Source organism: Pseudophryne corroboree, chromosome 1, assembly GCF_028390025.1.
Source record: "Pseudophryne corroboree isolate aPseCor3 chromosome 1, aPseCor3.hap2, whole genome shotgun sequence".
Classification (NCBI taxonomy): domain Eukaryota; kingdom Metazoa; phylum Chordata; class Amphibia; order Anura; family Myobatrachidae; genus Pseudophryne; species Pseudophryne corroboree.
This window is the reverse complement of record NC_086444.1, coordinates 378,734,702-378,751,135: the sequence shown is the minus strand read 5'-3', so window position 1 is coordinate 378,751,135 and position 16,434 is coordinate 378,734,702. Positions and strand designations below refer to the sequence as shown.

The 16,434-nt window shown below is 39.2% G+C and overlaps 1 protein-coding gene across 1 annotated transcript in view; it reads left to right on the top strand.

Annotated features, from left to right (window-relative positions):
• The window catches only part of TMEM233 (transmembrane protein 233), a 71,127-nt gene extending 55,193 nt beyond the window's left edge, over positions 1-15,934 (top strand). The window contains exon 3 of the mRNA XM_063913159.1: positions 15,246-15,934. Within this exon, the coding sequence (XP_063769229.1) occupies positions 15,246-15,257 (12 nt within the window). The 3' untranslated portion in view covers positions 15,258-15,934. The remainder of the gene's footprint in view (positions 1-15,245) is intronic.
• The last annotated feature ends 500 nt before the right edge of the window (positions 15,935-16,434 follow it).

Here is a 16,434-nt window from a genome sequence, read left to right as displayed (position 1 = left end):
CAGTTAGTGGCTTTTTGTTGGTTTCGCTGCCAAGTTAATTTGATAATAAGCAATCAGGCATGGCCATGCAAAAATAGTGTCTCACTATGTCCGGAGCTATTGTCAGCAGGTAATATATCACAACATGTTTTGTGGCTCAGTCAGCAAACCTATTACACCGCAATTGGATGATTCCCCTCCCGGCTGCAGCTTTCTTATTCAGCCTTATCTGGAGTCCATAAATCACCTCTATGTCAACGATGTTCCTCCCGGCTGCTCGTTCACCATCAGCCTTAACAGGAGTGTCAGGTCACTTCTCCACCACTTAACCCCTCTTTGCAATGGGGTAAAATGTGAGCCGGCCGGCTGGTAAGTAAAACTCCACTATATCTCGTGGATGGAAGACGAAACAGACGCGTTTCCCCGCCTTAAGACCTCGGCGGCTTCCTCAGTGTGAATCACTCTCCCTGACCGCACGTCCTTTAAAACACATTTATTTCCCGCGGCCCTTGCTGGCATTGAAGTAATGCTCCTCACGCCTCCTTTTCACAGTTGACACCAACATATATGCTTAATAGCTAAACTCCTTCGTCAAGTATGAGCCCCATTATCGGCTCATCCGTATAGCAGCATCACTTACACATATCTTCAAACATAATACTTTCAAGAGCTTCATGGTGTTTGATATTAATAATACTAAAACACATATAAAAATTTTTTAACTCATATAAATATAAATACATATTGGTTTCTTTCAACAGCAACACTGGTTACTATCCCCTATAGTGGGTGAGCATAATTAAGCATATTATCAATTCATGCATTACCCTCAATCATATATGCAATTCCCAATTTAGTAGAAGCAATATACACTCTACCTTTGTCTTTCTTAGATATATAATTATAATAGTAATAACCTCACTCCTATGGATATACACGCATATAGATACATAACATTTCTAGTTATTATGCAGATTTTAATATTACTTCACTCAAATAGCATTTATACACCTTAATACAATATAGACAACACCTCCTACAGACCACCCATCATTACCTAGCTTATACTGTATTTATCACACCTCTACTACAGGATTCCTCTAAAATAAATGTATTTCATATTTTTCCATATTTTAATAACACATTATATGAGTATATGCAAGTAAAATCCAGGACACTGATATACAAAATTAATTCACTAAATATTTTAAGTTCACAAGCCCCATCTAGTTTGTTGCACAGACTCCTATATAACCATTTCCTTTCGTCCCATCGAATTTCACTCCATATCCTCATATCATATTTGCAATTTATACTCCATTTAACTCTATCATGTCATTAAGGCCTGAAGGGACCATTGTATCCATTCTAAATGACCAGTACGCTTCTCTTCTCCGAAGTCGATCAAATCGATCACCTTGATTTGTTCTATACCAATCATTTTAATATTTTCCACTTTTGAATTCTGACAATAAATCACATGGTCTGATAGTGGGTGTTTTGCACCTTTCATGATATTTCTCCTATGCTCCATATACCTAACATGAAGAGTTCTGGTAGTTCGACCTATATATTGTTTGCCACATTGGCATGAAATAAGATAGATAATATAAGTAGACATACAATTCATGAATTCCCCAATAGGGAATTTTTTTCCCATTCTAAATGACTCAAACTGACACTAAATATTATTTACAGACATGGGGGCCAGATTCGCTCCAAGTTTCGCTAACCTGTACATGGGAGTATTTGAAGATCAACATGTATGGGGAGGTGGACTCGGGGCGGATCTGGTCTACTATGGCCGTTTTATAGATGATTTATTTATAATTTGGGGTGGTAGTTTGGAAGCATTGCATGCTTTCACTAATAGTCTAAACAAGAATGAATATGGTCTTAAGTTTACATTTAATTATAACAACACAAAAATTAGTTTCTTGGATATAGAGCTATCAGTAGAGGAAGATCAATTGATCACTAACACATACATTAAGGAGGTTTATCAAAATAGATATCTTAATTATAACAGCTCTCATAAGAGATGCTGGAAGACCAATATCCTCAGGGGGCAGTTTGTTAGATTGAGGCAAAATTGTACCTCAATATCCACTTATCGGAAGCAAGCGGAAAAACTTATGGAGTCATTTCAAGAACAGGGATATCCACAAAATTTATTAGAGGCAGCGATGATAGAGATGGAAGGAATAGAGAGAGAGCTATTACTTAAACCCAAGGTTCAGAGTCAGTCGGGTAATAAAAATATGGATAGATGTGTTGCCTTTACTACAAAGTACAATAGTTGTGCACGTAAGATCAGCCAAGTTATAAGGAAGAATACCTCATTACTACTCCTAGATGAATATTTGAAGCCACAGGTGAATCCAAAGGGATATACTATCTTTAGAAAGGCCGATAATTTGAGAAAAAAATTGGTGCCTAGTGAGTAAAGGGAAACTGGAAATGGGTGTACAAAATATGTGGATCCCAGAAAAACCAATAGGTTACCATAAATGCAGGAAATTAAATTGTTTATCCTGTAGGAATTTACCTAGGAAGAGCACCAGTTTTGAGTCATTTAGAACGGGAGAAAAATTCCCTATTGGGGAATTCATGAATTGTATGTCTTCTTATATTATCTATCTTATTTCATGCCAATGTGGCAAACAATATATAGGTCGAACTACCAGAACTCTTCATGTTAGGTATATGGAGCATAGGAGAAATATCATGAAAGGTGCAAAACACCCACTATCAGACCATGTGATTTAATGTCAGAATTCAAAAGTGGAAAATATTAAAATGATTGGTATAGAACAAATCAAGGTGACTAATAGGGGGGTGATCGAAGCGTACTGGACATTTAGAATGGATACAATGGTCCCTTCAGGCCTTAATGACATGATAAAGTTAAATGGAGTATAAATTGCAAATATGATATGAGGATATGGAGTGAAATTTGATGGGACGAAAAGAAATGGTTATATAGGAGTCTGTGCAACAAACTAGATGGGGCTTGTGAACTTAAAATATTTAGTGAATTAATTTTGTATATCAGTGTCCTGGATTTTACTTGCATATACTCATATAATGTGTTATTAAAATATGGAAAAATATGAAATACATCTATTTTAGAGGAATCCTGTAGTAGAGGTGTGATAAATACAGTATAAGCTAGGTAATGATGGGTGGTCTGTAGGAGGTGTTGTCTATATTGTATTAAGGTGTATAAATGCTATTTGAGTGAAGTAATATTAAAATCTAAATAATAATTAAAAATGTTATGTATCTATATGCGTGTATATCCATAGGAGGGAGGTTATTACTATTATAATTATGTATCTAAGAAAGACAAAGGTAGAGTGTATATTGCTTCTACTAAATTGGGAATATGGGAATTGCATGTATGATTGAGGGTAATGCATGAATTGATAATATGCTTAATTATGCTCACCCACTATAGGGGATAGTAACCAGTGTTGCTGTTGAAAGAAACCGATATGTATTTATATTTATATTTATATGAGTTAAATGTTTTTTTTATATGTATATTAGTATTATTAATATCAAACACCATGAAGCTCTTGAAAGTATTATGTTTGAAGATATGTGTAAGTGATGCTGCTATACGGATGAGCCGATAATGGGGCTCAGACTTGACGAAGGAGTTAAGCTATTAAGCATATGTGTTGGTGTCAGCTGTGAAAAGGAGGCGTGAGGAGCATTACATCAACGCCAGCACGGGCCGTGGGAAAGAAATGTGTTTTAAAGGACGTGCAGTCAGGGAGAGTGATTCACACTGAGGAAGCCGCCGAGGTCTTAAGGCGGGGAAACGCGTCTGCTTCGTCTCCCATCCACGAGATATAGTGGAGTTTTACTTACCAGCCGGCCGGCTCATATTTTACCCCATTGCAAAGAGGGGTTAAGTGGTGTAGAAGTGACCTGACACTCCTGTTAAGGCTGATGGTGAACGAGCAGCTGGGAGGAACATCATTGACATAGAGGTGATTTATGGACTCCAGATAAGGCTGAATAAGAAAGCTGCAGCCGGGAGGGGAATCATCCAATTGCGGTGTAATAGGTTTGCTGACTGAGCCACAAAACATGTTGTGATATATTACCTGCTGACAATAGCTCCGGACATAGTGAGACACTATTTTTGCACGGCCATGCATGATTGCTAATTATCAAATTAACTTGGCAGTGAAACCAACAAAAAGCCACTAAATGCATTATCAAGGTAACAGGGTACTATCTATTGCAAACAAAGGAGCTTTTAAGTGCATGCTTTATTCGCTACATTGGATTTGTGGACTGAATGGCAAGCGTGTTGCTATAATACAAAGTATCACTTAAGGACATTATACAGAGACTTGGTTTACAGTTGTATTACAGTTTTTTAGGTCACTGTCTGTATAGATATGTGCAATATATATTTTTATTAAATGTGAGTGAATTTTATTGATACTGGCCGGTATTAATTTAAGTTTTTAGAAATAACCTTTCAATAAAATCTACTACAGATCAAATTAGCGCTTTCCTATTGTTTTTCTTGTTTTGCTGATTATGAGGGGTTTATAAACCAATTACCCCTGGGAAAGCAGCAATTTATTCTGTTCAATAAAGGCGCCTGTGTTTTTTTAATCTTCAAAATCGGTTGAAATCAATTCCTTTTGAGTCTACATTTTTTTACATTTTCCTTATTTACTAAAAACAAATGTTGTATTTGATTTTCAAATCGATTTCAATGTTGGTCGAGTTTGGGAAAGGATTTAGAGTTGAATTTATGAATTTCCCATATCAAATCCAACCTCAAATCCCCATTAAAATCCCCAGCAAAATCGAATGCAAAATCAAACAGAACTTCCTCATTGCTTTGTATTGGTCCAAATGTATTACATGCACACTAATTAAAGGAGAAGCTCTTTTTTGCCTGCCTTCCACCTTCTGTGCATACATAATCAGTTGTTGCTAAAAAAAAAAATAACCTCTGCCTACTCCCTGTTTATTGTATAATCTGGGGGAGTGGTTTATTTAATGTGTTATTATTATGCACTAGATGGCAGCAGAGCACAATATTGAACATTTTTATCAAATTATATGATAATATGCATTCCAAATGTTTGTTTGTTTTTTAAACCAAACATGTATTCTGTCATGGCTTGGGTGGCTATATGTGGCTCAGCAGGAGTATGTGGATTTGACAATGGCGTTAGAACCCAAGAGCAACAGCCATAGCCTAAATAACCTTTTTGGTGGTAGGGGAACAAATTAGAACCATATAGTATCAATTACTATTAGCTGCTTTATTAGCACATACTGGTATCTTACACAACAACCTTCCCTCTGGCATTTGTCCTACAATCATTTTTGAAGATAGGGATGAATTGCTGAGGATGTAGGCATCGTGGGTTGAATCAGGATAGCCAGTTACAACAGTCATGATTTTAAATGTCTATAAATTTTTCAACTAAATTGCTCAATATTGTATTCTTGTGCTATCTATTGCACATTAATGGAATAAGTATAATGTCTATAAATATAAATATGTGCACTATTCAACTCATAAAGCTGCTGCTGATGCTCTGATCGATCCTCCAGGGTTATCTCAGTCAGGTGGTGATTCGCATTGTGCAGGTAGGTGCACAACATACCATAACCTTGGACATCCATTATTACTACTTCCACACTGCCCTACATGCTTTTGGGTACTTAAACAGTTATCACTATAAATTTCCTACCATTAAATTTATAAGCCAAAATCAAATGTCTAACATCATTCTAAACATTTGGGGATTTGATGTTTGATTTGGAGTTTGGTTTAGAGTTCGATTTCAAATCGAACTTTAGTAAATGAGGGGATTCTATGTTGGGCTATGGGAAAACATTGATGTTTTTGAGAAATTCGATTTCTATTGGGATGTGAGATGAATTTGGCAATAGAACTAATTTGAGATTTGATTTGGTCTTTAGTAAATCTGTTCAACCCAAATTGAATAGAAATCGAATGGAAACAGACTGTCAAATCTCTTGAAATACCAAGATTAAATTTTTGAAAATTTTACCCCAGGTGATTTATTTTGTTGTCCGAGTACCTATGATCATTTTACAAGACATCTATGCAAAAATCTTTTTATGCAATGGTCAGATGAGTTACTCAGTGTCACTTGTATCACTCTTGAATTTAGGATTCATATCACACCTAGTGGCCTATTTACCATGAAAAATGTACAAGACTGCAGGATATAGCCCGAAAACAGCGGTGTGTGGGGGGGAGATACTGCAACTATTAAGCATCTCCCAGATGTACTATGGAAGCATCACAGCAAACGCAGCCTATGGGGGCTGCAGTGCTGCTGGATTTACAAAGCATTCGGAGCTTGGCCCTTATAGGAAAATGCCATCTCCAGATGATTTTTTAGGCAATGTTAGAAACATACCTTCAAATTGAATGCACACATCAATATTGTAGATGTATGCTGGGTTGCTTTAATGTGGTTGGTGGAAGTTGCATCACTGTCATCCCCTTGTTGTTCAGGAATTACCAGTAATTACCATTTGTTTAGCATGACTGCAGCTTGTAAAGTCACATTTCTGCAGCTCTCCAGAGTCCAGTGGTGATTTGTTCACAGACCACTTTACAAGGTGTCAAAAGTCTGACTGTGATGAGCCAAGGTCTCCCAATGTATATATCCTCTATATTTAACAATGCCATCGTGGATGCATGGCACAAGTTCAAGCAGAAGTGGTGCTTATACTGCTGTGCTTGGCTCTCAGTCAAATCAAGAGTACCGGCATATACCTTTCTCAACGTAGTTTGTGCTGAGTCTGTTGACAAAGCAAACACATTTGTCTATTTGGAAGGATAGAATCAAGAGGATCCAGACACACTACTATAAAAGTTTGATGATATATGCTTATTAGTGAAAAATGTTATAATGGACAGACATGCTTTTAACACTGCTATGTAGAGCCCACTGAGAGCCAAACTTTAAGCTGATGACAGTCAGCTTTACACTGCACGTTGCAGCAGCCCACCGTACCGTTCACACTGTAAACGCTCCGTCAGAAAATGCCCCAGACATTGGTCTCCACTGCAAGAAGATTGAACTCAGGTCCTGAAAGGGTGACATATTTACCAACATACAATAATAGAAAACGAGAAAAATAATGGCATCAAAAGAACAATGAACACTGCACCAAGCTTAACATTATGTCACATGAACTCCTCCAGTGCACAAGCCCAAAAACACCTACTGACTGCTGTCACACTGTGAATCTAATTAGTTACTGTGGCCTTGTAATCAAGACCGTGGGCTGGGCCATGCTGCACACCACAAACTTTCATATAGTGGACATTATTGTCAAAACACTCCTTGGCTTGCTGGACAGCATAAAACTGGGGTTAATAACTTTAAGTGCTTATGTCTATGTCATTCAACAGGACATTCCAGAGTTCAGGCTCCTACACATGGTATGATGCAACCGGGGTTCCGAGGGGCAACATATAAGGCAGTCCCTACACATAGGGTGGTGCGGTACCTGACTGCCCGCTATGCCCTCCCCTCCCAAATAGCGCTGCATGGGATTGTCAGTCGCATCGCCTGATTTTTTCAACATGCAGAAAGATTGGGTAAAGCCACAGACGACGACACCACGGGAGCGTCCAATGAACGATATCATGCATACACGCAAAACAATATAGCTGTTTTATCGTTCCAATGCGTCGGATTGTCAGCTATATCGTTCTGTTTGTGGGGGCCTTTAATGATCTGTTCAATTGTAATATCACTGGGAACCTACCAGTCACAAATCACAGGCATCTAATCAAGATTGTCTTTCCCACAGTATATGCTCCCAGATGTTGCTCTCACCGTGAAGTATAAAGTGAAGGCAGAGTTAAATCGCATGACAGCATTGGGGATCATTGCTTCAGTAGTAGGATCCACCCCATGAATGTTTGCTATGGTTGCTGCAGTAAAAAAAAAAGGATGGTTTGGTATGCATCTGCATTGACCCTGTGAATTTTAACAAAGCTCTGATGAGACCACATCACCCCCTCAGAACTGTAGAGCAAGTAATAATTAATATGCCAAATGCAAAGATATTTACTACTCTGGATTCCAAATGTGTATTCTGGCAGATCACATTGGATAAGAAATCATCCATGCTCACCCCATTAATGACACCTGTGGGTAGATATGCCATCCTCCGCATGCCCTAAGGTACATGCACTGGCAGTGATGTATTCCTACATTATACAGTACATCTCTCTGAGGGATACCCTTGTGATATCACTGTGGGTGACATCCTAGTTTGGGACCACACATGCCTACCCCCTAGATAAGCTGAAACAGACCACCAACCCCTGATCACCAATCCCTGCAAACCCCTGCATACTGCCTCCACATGAATCTAATGTTTCATGCTCAAGCTCCAAAGGTACCATCTGGATTTGGAATACAAATGTGGAAAGGCCTCCATGTACCTGACTCCTTATAACATGTTCGCCTCCTGGACTTGGATGACTGTGGTGCTGATGATGACCTGAATGTCATGGAGTTTGATGTCCTCTCTTCCAGGAGGTACTCTGTGATGCAACACTCAGGGATGACCTCTGTCAATGGTTGTCTCATGTTATCCTGCATTGCTGGCCTTCTTCTTCCAAGAAACTGTCTTGTGACGTAAGTCTTTCTTTGCATTCCACAATGAACTGACCATTTTTGATGGTATCCTGCATGGTCAACATTTTGTGATACCATGTGCCTTTCATGGCTACTATGCTTAGCAGGGGCACCCCAGGCATGAAGCCACCATACACCAGACTAAGGATGCTCTGTTTTGGACCTCTATGACTGCTGCCATTGAGTTGGTTGTATCTTCCCAAAGTAACACAGTCTTCAACAAAATGAAAACACACTTTTCTGCACATGGCATAGCACACAAGCTAGTTACTAACAATGCCATGCAGTTCATGACCAGTAAATGGGACATTTCACATGTCACCAGCAGTCCTCACTATCCAAAGTCCAATGAACTAGCAGAAAGGGCAGTATGCAGCACTTGTTAAAGACATGTTTTAGAGATGGTTCTGATGTTTTTAGGGTGCCCCTCAATTTGAGATATACTCCAAGAGATGGACTTCCCTCTCCTAAATGGACTTCCCTCTCCTAAATGCCTTATTCCCAGGAGCATTGGCACCATCATTCCCACCACCAAGTTCAAACTAGACCGCAAGTTGAGAACAACACGCAAGATGTTATGGCTCAAAACCACTCATGATAAAACATCCTATTGCTAAAGACCGTCGTTCCCTGTGTAAACCATCTGCATCCAGACCCCTGTCAGGTTTGATAGAGCTGGGACTGTGCAGGGATCTTCCAATAATTCCAACAGCTGCTGTATGTGGTACAATTTGACAGTGTTTTGTATGAACATAGCAAGTGCCATCTCCTAGGGGTGTGTGAGCCAACACATTCACCTCACTTGACACCGACTGAGGTTGTCAGAACACCATCATCATGGACAATGGGTCCCCTGAGGATACACCTATTAGGGTGCAGGAGAGTCCCGTGACTTTGCCCAACAGTGAGCCTATTCAGACATCAGCCACACCTTTAGCCCCTTTTTTGTCACCAGGTCTGGGAGAATTTCTTGGCCTCCTAATCCAAAAGTCCAGGACTATGTTACTTAATCATCCAGTTTTCAGTTTGTTTGTTTGTTTGTTTGTTTGTTTGTTTGTTTGTTCGCTAATGCACACTGTCTCTGCATCCAACCCTGTATCACACACAGGCATCTGTTTATTGTTTCTTCATGTTTGAAAAGGGTGACGTGGATGTATGCAGTGTTGCTTTAATGTCGATGGCAGAAGATGCATCATTGACATCCACGTGAAATTCAGGAAGTACCTCTGTAGCCATTCTTCAGCATGACTGCAGCTCTCTAGAGTCATGTAGTGATTTTCACATGAATCACTTTACAAATACACAACAATCAAGATATTCTCATTTAGACAATTACTGTGAAGCTCTGGAAGCTCCTATGAGCAGGGTTATTTCCCCTTTGTGCTTTTCCTTCTCTTGCTTACTGTATATCATCATCTCCTCCCCACTGCCAACAGTGGCATAGAACCTTTGGAGCACTGAAGTGTTGAACTTCAGGTTGTGTGGGGGAGTGTTGTTTTTTTTTGTTTTGTTATAAATATACAACATTCAGTGTTTGTGTCTTGTCTTTATTTTAATATTTTATCTTTTAAAAAAAGTAAAAGCAACAGCAGGCCTTTATTGTCAGGGAATGCTTTAACTTGTAGTTCTACAAGTGCCATCATGCCAGGGCAGGCCTGCTATGACTTGTAGGCTGCCTATAAAGAACAATATTATTAACTGTAATATTACCATTAACCCCGCACCCACAGCCCAAGGCCGGTTGTCCTTTGGGAGAGGGACTCCGTGTATTATTATTTTTTTTTGGGGGGACGGGTGTAGATTTATTTTACTAGGGATTTCCAAGGGATTCCAGGCTAACTAGTTTTGGACTGGTTAACTTCATGACAGGGGTACCCAATGCTGTGTCTCCCTGCTAAAGCCTTATGGTTCAGTCTGGTGCTGGTTACTTGAAAAAAGAGGAAAGCTCACATCATTTTTGCCCCTCATTTTCCAGTAACAGGCAAGGTATCAGAGGTCCAGAGCTGGTAATGGATTGGGGGGACCGCACATCTTTTTTTTAACTATTTCTATGCTTTTACACATAACGAAACATGCAAAGATCATAGTGACCTGTTCAGTGATTGTCTATTGTTTAGCTTCTATTCATCAGGGATTTCAAAAGATACCATTGCCAAATAGAACACACCACAGCGGGTTGTCATTTAGCAACCATTTAGACGGTTGAGCATATATAATTTTTAGAACTTGTTTACTATATGCATGAATGTAGTTCTGAACTGTGTTATCACATCTGAACCGTGAATAACAAATCCTACACTGACATTCTGTTCTGTTCTTTTACTCAACTTATTATTATTATTTTTATTTGACATTGTTTTATGGGACGCCTTTACATTTTTTACCTAAGGTCCCGAGAAACCACGGCCAGCTTTTATCTGAGGGACTCTAATTCACTCCATTTTCTTGGAACTCTATTTATGGTAACATACTTTCTGCCTTAGAACTTAGAGGGTAATTCAGATCTGATCATAGATGTGCTAAATTTCGCACATCTACGATCAGTTTCTCAGACATGCGCGTGGACGCCCAGCACAGGGCTATTCCGCCCCGCATGTCTGGTTCTGTCCCCCATGGCGGCAATGCTTTTGCACCTGGCGAGTAGCTCCCTGCCAGCACAGCTCCTGCGGGTCGCAGCAGCTGTGTGTGATGTCACAAACCATAGCTCCCTTCAGTTGATCATTAGTTAACATTTCCCTAAGGTTACACAAGGCCTTATGCTTTTATCCAGGTGTCTCCTGTTTTTGCTCTATATATGCATCTCTGCTAATTAATTATTAAGTACAATGAAAATGCACTACTATAGGCATCATGTATGTTATGAAATCAAAGCTATGTGCCCCTTTTTTAATTTGCACAGTGTTGTCTTAAGCTGGGTGTTTAAAATACATCCAGTTCAGACTCTTATGTTTTGCATCACTGATTGTTTTGTGTTGTTGTTCACGCCAGCCAATCCTACGTCCATCCGGAGTCCTGCTTACCGACGGGCGCCGGTCTCCTAGGCGACCGAGCAAGCTCTGGGTATCCAGGAAATGACGGACATAGACGCAAGGTAGCGCTGACGTCACTGCACCCGGAAGTGATCAGAGCGGCGTTCCGCTCACACCCACTTCTCAACGGCGTGCGTCCCGTTCGCGGGTCTCTTCACTGCTTATTTAAGGTATGTTGTTATTTGTACACTGTATCACCTTGACAAAGGGGCCCCAGCGCCCCGAAACGTTGGTCACCTTATTTGCTGTTATGGATTAAAAGTCCTTTTTTCACGTTACCTACTGGGATCTAGTCTCTGAGTGCCGCTGCATGATTCCTATTGCTGTATGTTTATTACTCCAGAGGGCACCGGAGCATTATTCTTTTTGGGGTGAGTGCCAGTTCTCTCCAAGATATATATACATATATATATATATATATATATATACACTGTGTATATATATATATATATATATATATAGTATGGAGACAGCAGCACTCTGTGTGATAAAGACGATAGAGGTAGACTGAACTGCAATGTTTCAGTGTTTCAATCCACCGTCATCAGACAAGTACAAACCTAATCTGGTGAAATAAAGCCTCAAAACATTGCAGTTTAGTCTGCCTCTATCGTCTTTATTACACAGAATGCCATTATCTCCATACTATGGGACCAAATGTGATAGTTTCAAAAAGTGAGAGATTTGGTAAGGTTTTGCAGTTTTTTTAAAGTGGCAATCATTTACACAGCAAGATCAGTAGATATAGTACAACTTTTTATCAAGTTAATTGATTTTGACAGGTCAACACGCCCCCCTTTGATAACACTTTGATGGGGTCAGGGGGTTAGTTTCCTGGGTTAGGACCTGATCGCAAGGAGATTGACAGGAAGAGGGCATTTTTGGGTGTCAACTGACCGTTTTCTGGGAATGTTTGGGAAAATGCATGCGTGTCCAGGCGTTTGCAGGGTGGGTATCTGACATCAATTCCGGGACCTTTGTCGCTGCAATCATCGCACAGAATAACTAACTACAGGGCTGGTCTTGTTTTGCACAAAATGTTTTTGTCCAGGCGTTCGCACACTTGCAAAGGGAAAATACACTTCCCCGTAGGTGGCGACTATGCGTTTGCATGGTTGCTAAAAGTAGCTAGCGAGCAATCAACTCGGGATGACCCCCTATACTAGGAATTGAAGTAGTGCTGATTTCAGCCACTATATGATTATCAAGAATACTATGTACTGCAAAGTCCTTTGACAGCTTTCCCAGTTACTAAAACACATTTAGTTTAAATAGAAGAACTGGAGTATAGAATGAAATAATCTCATTAGCTAAAGTTTGTATTTAACATATGTTATCTGTAAGCAATAAACATACCTGTCAGCACTTGAAAACCCTCACAATGAGAGGTTTATGGTATCAGTTTGATATATTGACCTCTAAACTCACAAAGATGGATAGATTACTATGCTAATTAGGTGTCCGTCTATTTTAAATTGCTCAGATAGCCTCAGGTCCTTACCCAGGAAACTGACCTCCCAACCCCATCAAAGTGTTATCAAATGGGGGTGTGGTGACCTGTCAAAATCAATTACGTTTGATCAAAAGTTGTACTATATCTACTAAGATCAACCTGGTTTTGCAGTGTAAATGATTGCCACTTTAAAAAAAAAAAGAAAAACCTTACCAAATCTCTCACTTTTTGAAACTCTCACTCTATTACATTTGGCCCTTTATGTTTGTACCTGTGCATAGGGGTGACTAACGGAGGGCACCTGAAACCTTTCTGCATTGGATTGGTGAGTGCTTACCCTACATGAGACTATAAATATATACACACACACACACACATATATATATATATATATATATATATATAAAACTTCTATTGTTGCCTTAAAATATGCAAATTATGTATAAAGAGCAAAGAAGGATTACGCACAGGGGTGTAACTCCCAGAGGCGATTGAGTCGCCTGTTGCTGGGCTCTTAGCCCTACTAAAGGGGCACCTGCATGTACAGCAGCACCTGTGTGGTTCACAGCAGGATCCAAGTGTGACTGCTGCTCTTCCAATGAAGCTCTACTGCTGCTGCAGGGTAAATCGGCTCTATCCCAGGAGCCCTACTAACACCTGCAATAGGGGACAGGACAGCTCCCATCTGGTACTGCTCATTCTATGTTGCAGCAAGCGACAGTGCACCCACCGCTGATGCTGGATTATGTAATGGGACCTGTCGATGAATGCTGATTCCGCATGCAGTAGACGGCTAAATCACAGTGTAGCTGGAGCCCTGCCAATTCACTGCAGGCTCTGGTCCCTGTAGACCAGCTCAAAGTGCTATCTATATAATTCTGCAAGGTGTGTGTGTGTGTGTGTGTGTGTGTGTGTGTGTGTGTGTGTGTGTGTGTGTGTGTGTGTGTGTGTATATATATATATATATATATACACACATACACCCTTTATTTAAACACCAAACTTCAACTTGCCTCTGGGCGATTGGGATAAGCTTACGCCCCTGATTACTCAGTAGGCTATTTCATGTTCACACAGTAGATGTCAGCCTTTGAGGTTACCCTCCCCTTCTTTTCTCTTTGCGTTGTATATAAGTAACTGAGATGCTCTCTGTATTGTACATTCATGGCTAGACTTCTTTATATTATATATTAGTCAGTAGGCTGCTATCTGTGTTGTATATCAGTTACTTGAATCCTCTGTGTAGTTATATTGGTCATGTTCTCTGCATTGTAAATTTCCTGCCAGTGTTGTGACTCTATATGTAAACATTGGGGGGAGGAGGGATAGCACAAGTCTTACCCCAAGACAATCAGGTAATGCCACCTCTGCAAAATTCGCTTTCATTACTGTCTGCATTGTAACCTTCACATGCAAAGTGTTAAGATCTCTGAAAAAGAAAATATGGTGTGGAATCAAAACCCAATCAAGGTTGTTCACACAGCTGCATGTATATAGTGATCACTTGACCTCCAAGGGTGCCAAGAGAGTGGAGGAGCAGTTACTAATTACCAGGGTTCAGGCTTGTTGGTAGGGCCCAGCATGGGGGTCAGGTTCACTGCCCTCCTCTGACCTGTCAGTGACATCAGCCTCTCCCCAGCCTAGCATACGTTGCAGTGTGCTGGGCTGCGGCAGGTCCAGGGAGTCTGCTGTCGTTGTAGCTAAGACTGTGTCACATGATTTAGGGCAAATCACTGACGTTCTATTTATATTGCTGACATTTCTTACGTTATAGTCAGAAAACATTCTCACTTGCTTTCTGCTTTATGTCACAGTTCTCAGAAAATACATACGATTTCAAAAGTCTGGTATTTATGATAAATTTTGTATTCTTTAATGGTTTCAAGAGCCCAGTAATGTTTTTTTTTAACACTATCCAACATATATTTACAGCACAACATCAGATTTCTGTTTTTAAGCAAACTCTCTGTTTTAATGAATTCATTTCATTAATGAAAAACATTATGGATTATGCCAAATGGATGGTGAAATATTAGTTTTAAGTGATATGTTTGTGAAGTGGTTCAAATATTTAATGTGTCATTTGTTATTATTGTATTGCAGCATACCATTTGAAGTCTATATAAGAGCATGAAGATCATATTTGCATTAGGTATAAACCAGGCTCTTCAGAACTTCGAGTAGGAAGAGGCAAGTGTTGGTATAAGAGAGTATTCAACTTCAAAACAATCAGGAAGAATCCAAATCAACTCTATACATCTCAAATATGTGTGCGCGCGCATATACAGTATGCTGTATATATATATATATATATATATATATATATATATATGTGTGTGTGTGGTTCCAGCAGGGAAAAAATGTTTATTTTGCACATCAATTATCCATAGGATACTTAAATTAATTCTATACGATCCTCTTCTTTATTGTTACACATACTGATATATCCAGTTGGAGACAGAACACTCCAATAGAGAAAGAATTTAAGATTAAGTTACATAAATATACTTTCTTATATCCTACATGGGAAATATGACACCTAGTTCTTATCTAAATACACCAAATATTCCCTGGACTTTCAGGACTATACCATATTTATCTGTGTTGTGCTATCAATTTTCCTCTAGTTTAATATTACGCTCCATGCCATCCACATCATTTTAAAGTAAAACCTAAGAAGCTCAGCTATATACATCCAATAAATGACTATATCAATCATAATGCCCCTCTGCCCCACAAGACTATATAAAATATAAACAATCTGAAAGCAATAAAATAAGTTTTCTCCATGATTCCCCCCATTATTCTGATGCTTACTTTTTACTGCTTTTCTGTTCTATCTAATCAAGGGAGCAGATGTATTAAGCCTGGCGAAACGATAAAGCAGTGATAAGTGTAAGGTGATAACGCACCAGCCAATCCGCTCCTGTCATTTTTCAAACTCGTAATGATTGGCTTCATGGCTTGTGCATTATCACCTTCCACTTATCATGGCTTTTTCAGTGCTTTATCACTTTTCTAGGTTCAATACATCTTCCCCCATCTATTTTGAAAAAGAAAACAAAAAAACATTTTATGTACTAGCAACTGCAATGCTTATAAAAAGAGGGATATGTTCATTGTATATGTATTTTTCAGAATGTTGTATTTATTTTGATAAATATGCTGTATTTATTATATTTGTTGGTTTGTAGATTTTCGTAAATTTGTACTAAATTAAATGTTTATCCTATAATCTGTCTGTGACATACAAGTTATATATATTTGTAAAGATTAGAATATTGTTTATATG